Genomic DNA, 13,152 nt, shown 5'->3' on the forward strand with positions numbered 1-13,152 from the left:
GGCGTGCCAGGGCCTCTAGCCACTGCAAACAAACTCCAGATGCATGTGCCACCATTGTGCATCTGGCATTGTACATGGGACCTGGAGACTTGAACCTGGGTCCTTAGGCTTCGCAGGCAAGTGCCTTAACTGCTAAGCCATCTCTCCAGCCCTCTTTTTTTTCTTTTTGTCTTTGCATTCTCTATCACCCAGATAGGATAACTAAGTAAGCTTTGATTCATTTTCCTTCCTTACGTTTTGGTTTAGAAAGTCCAGTGTTAATTCCAGGTTCTAAACGGGGGAAAAATGTAAACTTGAAAGGATGGTGGTGTTCCCTTTATCTTCTTGTTGCTGGGAACGAGCCCCTGACCAAACAGCTGGCGAGGGCTAAGGTTTTATTCAACTTACAGTGGTGGTTTTTGTTTTTGTTTTTAAAATATATTTTATTTATTTATTTGAGAGAGAGGGAGAGAATGTGAGTGTCAGGGCCTCCAGCCACTGCAAACAAACTCCAGACACATGCGCCCCTTTACACATTTGGCTTACGTTGGTCCTGGCAAATTGATCCGGGGTTCTTAGGCTACAGAGGCAAATGCCTTAACTGCTAAGCCATTTCCTCAGCCCCACTGATTCTTTTAATTTTTATTTATTTGAGAGAGAGACAGAAAGGCAGAGAAGGAGAATGGGTGTGCCAGGGTTTCCAGCCACTACAAACGAACTCCATATGCGTGCGCCACCTTATGTTATCTGGCTTACGAGGGTCCTGGGGAATGGAACCCTCTGGTTTTGAAGGCAAATGCCTTAACTGCTGAGCCACCTCTCCAGCCCACTGCCCCCCTTTTTTTATTCAGCCCCACTAATTGTTTTGCTGCCATGTTATATGAAAGATGAATTCAGTGGTGAGCGGATGTCCTTGGAAAAAAGTATCCTAGGATCAAGGAAGAAAATGAGAAGTTTCATGAGCACGCCATCACTAGACACGATGTCGGGACTCCCTCTTTTCAGTCCCCTCCATGAGTGAGTGCCAGGGGTTTCAGGACCCCAGGCTTGCACAGTCGGAATCCTCCTGACGGCTAGAACCTCATCGCCGCCACCATCACCATATTTGTGAAATACTTGATGTGTTGAAGGGAGTTTTAAGCTCTCAAATGCATGCGCGTATCTGATTGTAGCAGGTAACTTTTCACAAGCGTTGGCCCTGGGCTGCTGCTCTGCAGAGTGTAAGGGGAGAGCTGACTCCAACACCACGGGTTGGCCAATTGCTTTGTGCATCTGAACAAGATGTCATGCTTTGTAAAGTATGGACACAGCCAGAAAGTCTGTGAATGTGAGCAGCACGTTGTTATTATTTTTGAAATTTGTTTCTAGAAGTAACAAACTTATGCTAAAGGTACATGCAGCAGCAAAATAAACAATAAGCACAGGCATACAAAAATGAACATAGCATTTTTTAAATTAACACAGTATTCTGGATATAAGTATAATACCACTAGGTGAGGACTGCGTTTACCTCAGAAACCTATGATAGCATGGGTAGAGAGAAATCCGGCTTTAGGATCGCCTCTTCTTCACTAGTCACTTTTCAGTCAGTGCTGACCAGAAGTTAATGCAATTTCTTTTAGGCTAAAGATTTTCAGTGAAATTATACAACTAATCTTCCATGTAATATAGACCAATGTAACATGTTTTAAGGTAATCTGTCCTCATTTAATGGCACATCGGAGTAAGTCTAACAAGGAGAATCCTTACAAAGGCTAAGCATCCTTTTCTTTTAGGCCACCTTAAATTTTATCTTGCTTATGTGCTTCCATTAACATTCAAATACAAATTTAGGCAAGTTTCAGCTTAAGAATCCTGCCAAATATGCTTACTAAAGTTTCTATGCAATTAATACTTCAGGACAACCCAAAGATGATACTTAACAGGTTACACCAGTAAGATGTAAAACTTTTTAAAAGTTTTCTGGTCCCTTAAAATTCAGCAGGGCCACAGGCATTAACTGGAAGTAGCATTTGTTAAATAGTACTAAAAAAAAAAGCCTTAATTAAAGATAATAAATGATAAAATATATAGGTTCTCACAATCTTTTTAACTTTTCACCCTGTTAAAAAAAAATGAGTACAATGTCTTTCAGGCTTGCTATATGCTCCATATATGTGTGTGTGTGTGTGATTTTTGTTTTTTGAGGTAGGGTCTCACTGTAGCCTAGACTGACCTGGAATTCATGATATAGTCTCAGAGTGGCCTCGAACTCATGGCGATTCTCCTACCTCTGTCTCCCGAGTGCTGGGATTAAAAGCCTGTGCAGCATGTCAGAGACGACCCCGGCCACCTTGTCTTCATGGTGCCTCAGTGGCATGATAAAGGCTGCCGTGCTGAATCTGGGGAGCAGCTCCCGCAGCTGCTGTTGGGTGACTGGAGGTTTGATTCAGGTGTCCCCATAAACTTAAGTGTTCTGAATGCTAGGTCCCCAGCTGATGGAGATTTGGGAATTAAGCCTCCTGGAGGCAGTGGCGGTGGGCTTATGGGTGTTATAGCCAGTTTCCCCTTGCCAGTGTTTGGCACCCCCTCCTGTTCCTGTTGCCCACCCTCTGCCCATGCCATCATTTTTCCCTGCCATCATGGAGCTTCCCCTTGAGTCTGTAAGTGTGTGAACATACCTGATGAGACTCCACAAAATATCTTTTTAAAAAACTATTTTTATTTATTTGAGATGGGGGTCAGAGAGGGAGAGAATGGGCACACCAGTGCCTCCAGCCTCTGCAAACAAACTCCAGATGCATGTGCCACCTTGTGCATCTGGCTTATGTGGGACCTGGAGAATCGAACCTGGGTCCTTAGGCTTCTCAGACAAGCACCTTAACTGCTAAGCCATCTCTCCAGCCCGACCAGATATCTTTCAATAACTGAGAACTTATCATCTACTAAAAAAAGAGAAAATAGAGAAAAACAGCCAATCGGACTGTAAAAAAATACTACCCTGGTTCAGATTTGCTTAGCTCCTAAGCAATGAGTGAGGGCTATTTTTTTTTAAATTTTTTATTTATTTATTTGAGAGCGACAGACACAGAGAGAAAGACAGATAGAGGGAGAGAGAGGGAATGGGCGCGCCAGGGTTTCCAGCCTCTGCAAACGAACTCCAGATGTGTGCGCCCCCTTGTGCATCTGGCTAACGTGGGACCTGGGGAAGCGAGCCTCGAACCGGGGTCCTTAGGCTTCACAGGCAAGCGCTTAACCGCTAAGCCATCTCTCCAGCCCAGTGAGAGCTATATTGCTGTGAGCTGCAGCGTGGACTGTCCATGCAGTAGTTCCTGCCTTGTCTGTATTGATGTCACGCCTTAAGGTTGGCTGAGTGAGTAGACGACACCTAGGAAGTCGCTGCTCTTGTGGCATTTCTTTCTTTTCTTCTTTTTGGTTTTTCCAGGTAGAGTCCACTATAGCCCAGGCTGACCTGGAATTCACTATGTAGTCTCAGGGTGGCCTCGAACTCACGGCGATCCTCCTACCTCTGCCTCCCGAGTGCTGGGATTAAAGGCGTGCGCCGCCCTGCCTGGCCTTACTCGGGTCTTATTAAAATTGAGTTTGCAGTTTGAGCCCTTAGCAGGCAGCCTCTTGGGGGTGGATCTGAATTATAGCCCCCAAAATAAACAGAGAGCAGTTCCCTAAATAGTCTGAGTGGCCTTGATTTCATAATGATTCTCTTACCTCTGCCTCCCCCAGTGCTGAGATAAAAGGTATGTAACGCCATGCTGGGTTCTGAATTGAAAAAAAATAATAATTAAAGGAGTTTGACAGAAATAGGGGGATTGTAAATAGCTCTTAGCTTTGGTTGGCAACCTAGTTTCTCATTCGTGCCACTGGTGGTATTTAATTGGCACAAAGGATGCATTCATGAAGCCCTGCACACACCTGACGTGCAAATCCTTGCTCATATTTACTTTGGGTCCTTGAGTGTACTGTGGTTAACTAGGTAACTTGTCTTGACATTAATCCCGTATGTAGTTAGCTGTCCCCCACCTCACCTCTTGTCTTCCCTTCCTTAGGATCTTTTAGCACTACTTTGTAAAGTGGGCCATAATGAGTACCAAAAATATTTGAATACTGTTATATTTTGTTACTGAGCTAACACCCCTGATCTTTAAAAACAATATTTGCAGAAACAAAAAGCATTCTTATCTGTATATAGAGCTTAATTTTGATAATTAGCCCTACTCTGACTCTTAGCCCATATTCCTTTGCATTTAGTTTCTTTCCTTTTTTAAAAATGATTTTATTTTTATTTATTTACTATAGACAGAGGGAGAGAGTAACAGAGTGAGAGAATGAGAGTGGGCACACCAGGACCTCTAGCCACTGCAAACGAACTCCAGAAGCATGCGCCACCATGTGCATCTGGCCTACGTGGGACCTGGAGAATTGAACCTAGGTCCTTAGGCTTCACAGGCATATACCTTAACCACTAAGCCATCTCTTCAGCCCAGTTTCTTTCCTTTTTGTTTTTCTTTTCACGCCTATCTTTTCCGTTTCTCTTTCTTTCCTTTCCTTGCCATTTCTCCTCTTCTCTCCCATCCCTTTTTGCCAAAGGTAGGTCACATTCTAGCCCAGGTTGGCATGGCTCTTGCTCTGTAGTTTCTAGGCTGGCCTGGAACTCATAGCGATCCTCTTGCCTCTCCCTCCCGAATGCTGGCATTAAAGGGAAAAAATTAGGATGTGTTTGCTATGGTTGCTGAAATAAAATACCATCAACTGGGCACCTTGAACAATGGAAATGCGTTACTTCACAATTCCAGTAAATAGATGTCCTACATCATGTTGTCTGTAGGTTTGGTTTTTTCTGAAGACTGCAAGGAAGGATCTGATCCTGGCCTTCATCAGTGGTTGTTTTAACCACTGAATGCTTTCACATTGTCTTCCTTCCCTGAGCTGCTTTTGTCCAAATTACCCATTTATATAGGTACCATACATGTTGGATTAGGCCCATTCTTAAAATCTTACTTTAACTGATGACTTCTGTAAAGGTCCTGTCTGTCTTCCACCCAAAGAGGTACTGGGAATTAGGCTTTGCATTTGAATTCAAACTTGATCTCTCTTCTGCATCATTAGTTTAGATTAGATTGCCTCTAAGATCAAGTTTCTGCCTCCAGTTTTTTTTTTTTTTTTTTTTTTTTTTGTTTTAGGTAGGGTCTCTGTCTAGCCCACATTGACCTGGAAAACTCTCTGTATTCTCAGGGTGGCCGGAGGCCTTAAACTCACAGCAATCCTCCTACCTCTGCCTCCCAAGTGTTGGGTTTAAAGGCATATGCTACCATGCTTGGCCTTCCTAATTGTTTTTAAATTTACTTAGAGAGAGAATAAGAGAGCAAGGGATCTGGAGACTTGAATCTGGAGCCTCTGGCTTTGCAAGCTTTAACCTTTAACTGCTGAGCCATCTCACCAGCCTGCCCCTCTCCCCAAATTGTTTGTTAGGTGGAGATGTGAAGCATTTGGGAGGCCAGCGAGTAGGAGATGATAGTACTGGGGCCACTAGTAACTGGAAAGTTTAAGTGTTTCAATTCAAGATTTTTTTGTTTTTTGGTTTTTCGAGGTTAGGGTCTCACTCTTGCCCAGGCTGACCTGGAATTCACTATGTAGTCTCAGGCTGGCCTTGCACTTACAATGTGACATTTTAATGAAGAGGACTAAGCAAATTATTCCATGGGACTCTGGTTTTGGCCATTGCATTTCGTCACTCCTCTGGAATTGGCAAATCTTTCTCATGTTCACCAAATATTCTTTGCATTGTGATTTTTGGTGGGCCCATCAGTCATCCTTGTTGATAAAGTTCAGTTAGAGAAGGTAGCCGTTGGGGCCTGCTGCAGTTAGGTTTGCATTGCTGGTAGAAATCATCTGACCAAGAGCAGCTTGTGGGGGAAAAAGGTTTATTTTGTCTTACAGTAGGCTCTAGGAGAACCTCCACGATGGCAGGGGAAAACGATGGCATGAACAGAGGTTGGATGTCACCCCCTGGCCAACATCAGGTGGACCATAGCAACAGGAGAGTGTGCCCAACACTGGCAAGGGGAAAACTGGCTATATGTAACACCCATAAGCCCACTCTCAACAATACACTCCCTCCAGGAGGCAAAAATTCCCAAATCTCCATCAGCTGGAGATCTGGCATTCAGAGCACCTAAGTTTATGGGGAACGCCTGAATCACACTGCCACAGGGCCTAAGCACTTCTTAACCCACACCACACGTGTGGACTCTGCCTTCCAAAACACACATGCACGTCCTTTGGTGCCTGTCTCTCTGGTGAGCTGCTTAACTGCTAGAATGGGCAATTTCTCCCAACAAGAGCTCTTATCCCCTCCGTCCTGTGCCCCTCCAGGTTATGCCCAAACCACAGATGGTTCTAACATGCCTGAGAAAGAGCAGACCTGGCTTCTTGGAAGACTGCCCCTGGTCACTCACTTTTTTTTTTCCTAAAGGTTTTTTTTAATTTATTTTTATTTTTATTTATTTACTTGAGAGCGACAGACAGAAAGAAAGAGGCAGAGAGAGAGAGAGAATGGGCGCGCCAGGACCTCCAGCCACTGCAAATGAACTCCAGACGCGAGCGCTCCCTTGTGCATCTGGCTAACATGGATCCTGGGGAATTGAGCCTCGAACTGGGGTCTTTGGGCTTCACAGGCAAGCGCTTAACTGCTAGGCTATCTCTCCAGCCCTTGGTCACTCACTCTTAAAGTGCCTTTGTGTACCAGCTGCCAGTGAAGATGGGAGATGCTGCCTGTGGTTATTGGAATGGGCTCCGTGGCATGTGTAGTCACCAGGGACCTCTCTGCGAGGTGTGGTCTCATCCAGCAGGTTCTCCATCCCATTTCCCTCTGTTTGTCTTGTTTATCTCTTTTCTACTAGTCGTATGAGTTGGATCAAATTAACTCACTTGTATAAGTTTGACTGAATTGCTTGACCTGTATGTTTTTCTCCTGTTTTCTGCGGACATAATACTGCCCTCCCCCTCCGAGTGTTGGGATGGCTTACTGATCATGTTTATTGAGGGAAGTACAGAGCCAAGGAAAGGCACCCACGTGACTAGAGATCCCGCATCGAGGGTCTGGAAAAAAGTGTGGAAAGAAAAAAGAGAAAAGAAAGTTGAAGGAGCTCATGTGAGGAGAATAAGGGAAGTGCCCAAGTGGTCTTAGAGCCAGACCTCCCCTTGCAAAGGTATTTATGAACTTGGGGTGGTGGGCTGTCTTCCCGCTTAGTCGAACTAGAGGCACAGCTGGTTGGTTCAGGCAAGGGGCTGTCTCAGGAAGAGGCTAGTCCTGACACCAAATTCTGGGGGCTGAACTTGACCAACCTCAATGTTTAAATCCTATAAAGGCCTCCCTTCCAGGAGGGGTCCGGGCTGTTTATGGAAAAACAGGTCTAGGGAACTAGGCAAGAGATAAGAAGTCTGACCTTTGATTTCTAGCAAGTGCAAACTTTCCTGCCTTATTTTTTCTTACCTTCAAGGTTCCAGTCACCCTAACTGTGCCCTCCTCTCAATCCGCCTGACTTTAGTTGGTTGTTATGAATAAGAGCTTAGTGCATAGACCCCCTCCAGTGCGCTGGACCTGTGGAGTCAACTCCAGCAATGCTTCAGCTTAAGTAGCACCAGACACTGTTGGTCCTTGTGCCATTTACTGGAACCTCTGGTTGGTTTGTCTTTCAGGCCTAGACTAGCCCAGTAATGCATCCTGAGTTGACAAGGATTTTTTTTTTTAACCATTTTTAAAGCCTGCAACACGTGTTATTTATTTTTTCCACTTGGGGAGAGAAGCTGAGGTGCCCGTGTTACTGCTGGCACTGCTGGCTTTGTGAAACTGGGAAACATGAAGGAAAATGCAAAGCCAGCCCACAGTCCTCGAGGAACTTGGTTTTACTCCCAAGTTACTTGGATTAACAGCAGCAGTATTTCCTTGGCAAGAATCTGGCATGAAATACATTAAGTTCTTAGAATCTGCGCCATGTTTTTCTATAAACACAACACTGATGAATCCTGGCATTGTTTTTTTGTTTTTTTTTTTAAATATTATTTGCAAGCAGAGAAAGAGAGAAGGAGAAAGAGAATGGGCACGTCAGGGCTTCTAGCCACTTCAAATGAATTCCAGATGCATGTGCCCCTTGTGCATTTGGCTTACGTGGGTCCTAAGGAATCGAACCTGGGTCCTTTGGCTTCTCAAGCAAACTCTTTAACTGCTAAGCTATCTCTCCAGTCTCTGGCACTGTTTTACGTGCAGAATGAAGCACTGTTTCTTTGGCAAGATGTTGGCTTAGTTGATAATCTAGTTTTTGGGATCCTTACATGCAAATGAATTCAAGATTCTAGATGTGTGTTCTTTTTTTTGTTTATTTTTATTTATTTGAGAGTGACAGAGAGAATGGGCATGCCAGGGCCTCCAGCCACTGCAAACGAACTCCAGATGTGTGCACCCCCTTGTGCATCTGGCTAACATGGGTCCTGGGGAATCGGGCCTTGAACTGGGGTCCTTTTCCTTAGGCTTCACAGGCAAGCGCTTAACCGCGAAGCCATCTCTCCAGCCCCAGCGTGTTCTTTTTGTAAGAAAGGGTGTAGGAATCTTGTATGGCTTGTAACAAATTTTGCACTTCAAGTTTAATGAGTGAGGCGCAAAGTACTTTTATTTATTATTTATTTACCTTATCAAGCTCAGGATTATAAAACAGTCCACACTTCAGGCATCGCCATAGATAATGGAAGTTGTAGGACGTAGTAGTTGATGACTCCATGACCAATACCACACTTGTAACTTCAGGGGTGGTTTTCTCTCTATATATATCATCTAGCTGTGTCTCTGTATATAGGCATATATAGATATGTGTATGTATGGGTATACATGTGTCTATTTGTATATTTAATTTTTGATTTTCTAGAAGCATTGTTTTTTATTGTTTGAGAGAGAGAGAGAGAGAGAGAGAGAGAACGAACGAATGAACGAATGGGTGCACCAGTGCCTCCAGCCACTGCAAAGAAATGCCAGACACATGGTTCTGACTTTACGTGGGTCCTGAGGAATCGAACTTGGGTCCTTGGGCTTTTCAGGCAAGTGCCTTAACTATTAAACCATCTCTCCAGCCCCTCTAGAAAGTATCTTAGTCAGACCTTCTTTGAATTACCTTTTAGCCTTAGATTTTATTTTGGACAATTAGGAAACAGCTTAAAGTGTAAAACTATAACTCATATAGTATTTTGGTGGTAAAGCATTAATGCATGAAACAGCCTTTACCCATGTAAATGTATATGCATAAACGTGGCCAGCTTACATGTTGTTTTTGTTTTTTTTCCCCTCAATTTATGAAACAGTTTGACTCTGTAGTGTAGGCTGGCCTTGAACTAGTTGGGCTGTCCTCCTACCTCAGTCTCTCTAGTGCTGAGATTACAGGTGTGAGCCACCATGCCTGGCTGCATGCTGATTTTGAGGTCTGGCATAAAAATTTTTATTAAAAATGAGCAGGGCCGGGCGTGGTACACACGCCTTTAATCCCAGCACTCGGGAGGCAGAGGTAGGAGGATTGCTATGAGTTCGAGGCCATCCTAAGACTCCATAGTGAATTCCAGGTCAGCCTGAGCTAGAGTGAAACCCTACCTTGGGAGAAAAAAAAAAAAAGAGCAGGGCTGGAGAGGTGGCTTAGTGGTGACGGCACTTGCCTGCAACTCCAGAGGACCCAGGTTTGATTCCCTAGGACCCACGTAAGTCAGATGCACAAGGTAACGTGGTATCTGAGGCCCTGGCGCACCCATTCTCTTTCTTGATCTGCTTCCCCCCCACCAAATAAATTAAAATAAACAAAACCAAGATTGAAAATAGGAGCCTCCACTCTGTCAGTAATAATCTGGAGTAGGTTCATGGCACAGATCAGAAATGAAACTCTTTCTGTTATCTCTAATTCAGAAAACTCTTGGCTTTTGCTTCAGGGAAATGAACGTCGGAAGGTTAATTGCAGCGAGGAAATACTGACCCAGACCATTTCAGGTAGATAAGTCCTGTGAAGAACATAAATGGACATGGTGCAGAGAAGGCCTCGGGGACCGCGGGACAGGCCTGTGGGCCGCAGGCTGTTGAGAACAAGTGGGTTTGACCTGAGCTTGACCAGGAACATGCCGGCCGCTGAATTTACGGGGTTCTCTGTCCAGAAAGAGTTTGAGCATGAACAAGGAGGCCAGGGTGCTTGGATCTTTCTTGCAGAATAACATTTTGTGACCTAGATTACAATAGAAACTAAGTCATTTGAGCATGGTTTAAAATGCTAGCCTGGGGCTGGAGAGATGGCTTAGCGGTTAAGCGCTTGCCTGTGAAGTCTAAGAACCCTGGTTTGAGTCTCGATTCCCCAGGACCCACGTTAGCCAGATGCTCAAGGCTGCGCATGCCTCTGGAGTTCGTTTGCAGTGGCTGGAGGATCTGATGCGCCCATTCTCTCTCTCTCTCTCTCTCTCTGTGCCTCTTTCTAGAAATCTCTGTTGCTCTCAAATAAATAAAAATGAACAAAAAAATTTTAAAATGCTAGCCTGGAGGTTTTTTGTGATTTCCCACATTTCATGTTTGGGCTAGAAGGGGTGTAGTTCAGTGGTCTCACCTTGTTGTGCACGTACGAGGCCCTGGGTTTGATCCCCACCAACTTCCTGTCATAATTGAGTCGGGGGCTGGAGAGATGGCTCAGCGGTTAAAGGTGTTCCCTTGTAAAGCCTGAAAACCTGATGCCCTGGGTTTGATCCACAGTGTCCACAAAAAGCCAGATGCCCAAAGTAGTGGCTTTTGCATCTGGAGATTTTTTTTTCCCCGCTCCTTGGTAGGCTTTCACTGTAGACTGTAGTCTCAGGCTGACCAAGAACTCACTCTGTAGTCTCAGGCTGGCCTCCAAACTTGATGATCTTCCAAACTCTGCCTCCTGAGTCCTGGGATTAAAGGTGTATGCCACCACACCTGGGTAGGTAGTTTGTTTGTAGTAGCAGGAAGTCCTGGCACACCCTTACTTTTTCTGTCTCTCTCAAATAAAAAGGGACTGAAGAGAGATGGCTTAGTGGTTAAAGCACTTGTCTACAAAGGTAAAGGACCCAAGTTCGATTCCCCAGAACCCACGTAAGCCAGATGCACAAGGTGGCTCATGCGATTGGAGTTTGTTTGCAGCAGCTGGAGGCCCTGGGGTGCCCATTCTTTCTTTAAAAAAAATTTTTTAAAAAAAATATGTGATTAGGACAAAAACATAAAAACATGCAAGAAATGTACAATTTAAAGAAGAGAGATAAAGCAAGTGACCCCAGGGCCATGAGGCTCTGATGTGAAATGCCTTTAGCCCCCCCCCAGCTCTCAACTGCTTTGCCCTCCCTTGCCCTTGGCAGTGAACCCTGCTTGGCTTGAGAAGACGCCTACGTTACAGTTCAGCGGTTACTTTTCTTTACATCGTATGACAGTGTTCTGTAATTTTTTGGGGGGTACTGTTAGCAGATCTCCCCCACCCCCCGATTGTCTAATATCTACAGCTGTCCATATGTGGGAGTGTTATCTTGGAAATCTACCCACATTTCTGGGTTGTTTAGGGCCTCACCAAATTGAGTAGAAAACGTGATTGTGCTCAATTTTGTTCCTTCTGGCAGGACCTGAGGACTTGTTTCTCCACATACAGTCACCCTGACACTTCAGGTGGTTGGGTGGCTGTGCTGGGGCACCTGGACGGTTCAGTGTTCAGGTTCATGGCTCCTGATGACTGCAGACACCTTTTCGTGTGGCTGCGGGCTGTTTGAATTTCTTTTGCTTCCTTTTGTGACTTGCATATCCAGGTTTTGCCCGCTTTTTTTTTTTTCATTAGGGGTTCACCATTACACCCTTGATGTATAGCAGCTATTTAAACCTTAGAGTTGTGTGCTTATTTTAAGTCTTGTATTTCTTTACAGTTGTAACCCAGTCAGTTTATTAGTCCTTCAATGGTAGTTAGCCATTTCTTTGAAAGTAATCAGAGCCATCACTAAACTATCCTCCCCAGCTGTTGATTGATTTTTAGAAGTGGGGTTTGTTTGCCCTCTCTTCTCCCTCCCCTTCCAGCACCAGCGTGGGGAGTGGAAGACAGAGCTATGGGGGAGTAGGCCAAATGGACAAAGATGGGAGTTGGGCTGGAGCTCTCCAGCCATACGTATCTTAGCCAGAATCCACTGCTTCTAAGTTGAGGCTGAAAGCAAGGGCCCTGGTCGATCAGTGTGCCTTTCTTCTCAGGTCTTTCAGCGGCCCAGCGGAAGTTCGCGCACTCGCTCCGAGACTTCAAGTTCGAGTTCATCGGCGATGCTGAGACTGACGATGAACGCTGCATAGGTGAGTACGCTCGGGGCCTGGCCGGCTCTCGCGCGCTTCTGTTCCTGCGTACTGATGCCTTTCTCCTTACAGATGCATCCTTACGGGAATTCTCAAACTTCCTGAAGAACCTGGAAGAACAGAGAGAGATTATGGTGAGTAGAGAGGGTTGGAAATGAGCAGCTCAGTAAGGGGGAGTCAGTGTGGAACTGGTCCTAGCATGGGGTTTTGATGCATTTGTCTGTGGGTGGGGTACTGCTCCACTGGCAAGAGCTGTGTGTGGCTGAGGTTTCAGGAGCCCCGATTTATAGATCTGCTCCCATGGTGCTGTCAGTGGTTGGCTCTTCTGGACCCTTCAATGGAAGTCCATTTCCGTCAGTGAAATGGAGGCTGAAAGCTGCTTTTGCTCTTTCTTAGCAAGGAGCTCTTGGGAGTAGAATGCTACACAACTTTATTTAATAGCCCGAAGCTGAGAGCAAGAAAGCTTCTGTGGAGGCAGGAGGATGATTTCAGAGCCATATCTCTGTAGATTTCTTTTTAAAAACATTTTATTTTTATTTATTTATTTGACAAGGGGGGTGGAGAGAATGAGCGTGCCGGGGCCTTCAGCCACTGCAAATGAGCTCCAGACGTGTGTGCCCCCTTGTGCATCTGGCTAACGTAGGTCCTAGGGAATTGGACCTGGGTCCTTTGGCAAATGCCTTAAATGCTAAGCCATCCTTCTAGCCCTCACTGTAGACTTTAAGCTGTGAGAGGAGCAGAGCTTGCACCGAAAGTCTCCGAAATCCCGCTCTGCACTAAGATTAAGATTTTGATGCCCGGGCTGGAGAGATCGCTCAGTGATTAAGGTG

The 13,152-nt window shown here is 45.2% G+C and overlaps 1 protein-coding gene across 1 annotated transcript in view; it reads left to right on the forward strand.

Moving 5' to 3' along the window:
• Arhgap10 (Rho GTPase activating protein 10) overlaps nucleotides 1-13,152 on the forward strand; it is a 316,109-nt gene that overhangs the window by 87,905 nt on the left and 215,052 nt on the right. The window contains exons 2-3 of the mRNA XM_045131477.1: nucleotides 12,227-12,322; nucleotides 12,395-12,456. Of these exons, the coding sequence (XP_044987412.1) occupies nucleotides 12,227-12,322; nucleotides 12,395-12,456 (158 nt within the window). The remainder of the gene's footprint in view (nucleotides 1-12,226; nucleotides 12,323-12,394; nucleotides 12,457-13,152) is intronic.

Source organism: Jaculus jaculus, chromosome 12, assembly GCF_020740685.1.
Source record: "Jaculus jaculus isolate mJacJac1 chromosome 12, mJacJac1.mat.Y.cur, whole genome shotgun sequence".
NCBI classification, from domain to species: Eukaryota; Metazoa; Chordata; class Mammalia; order Rodentia; family Dipodidae; genus Jaculus; species Jaculus jaculus.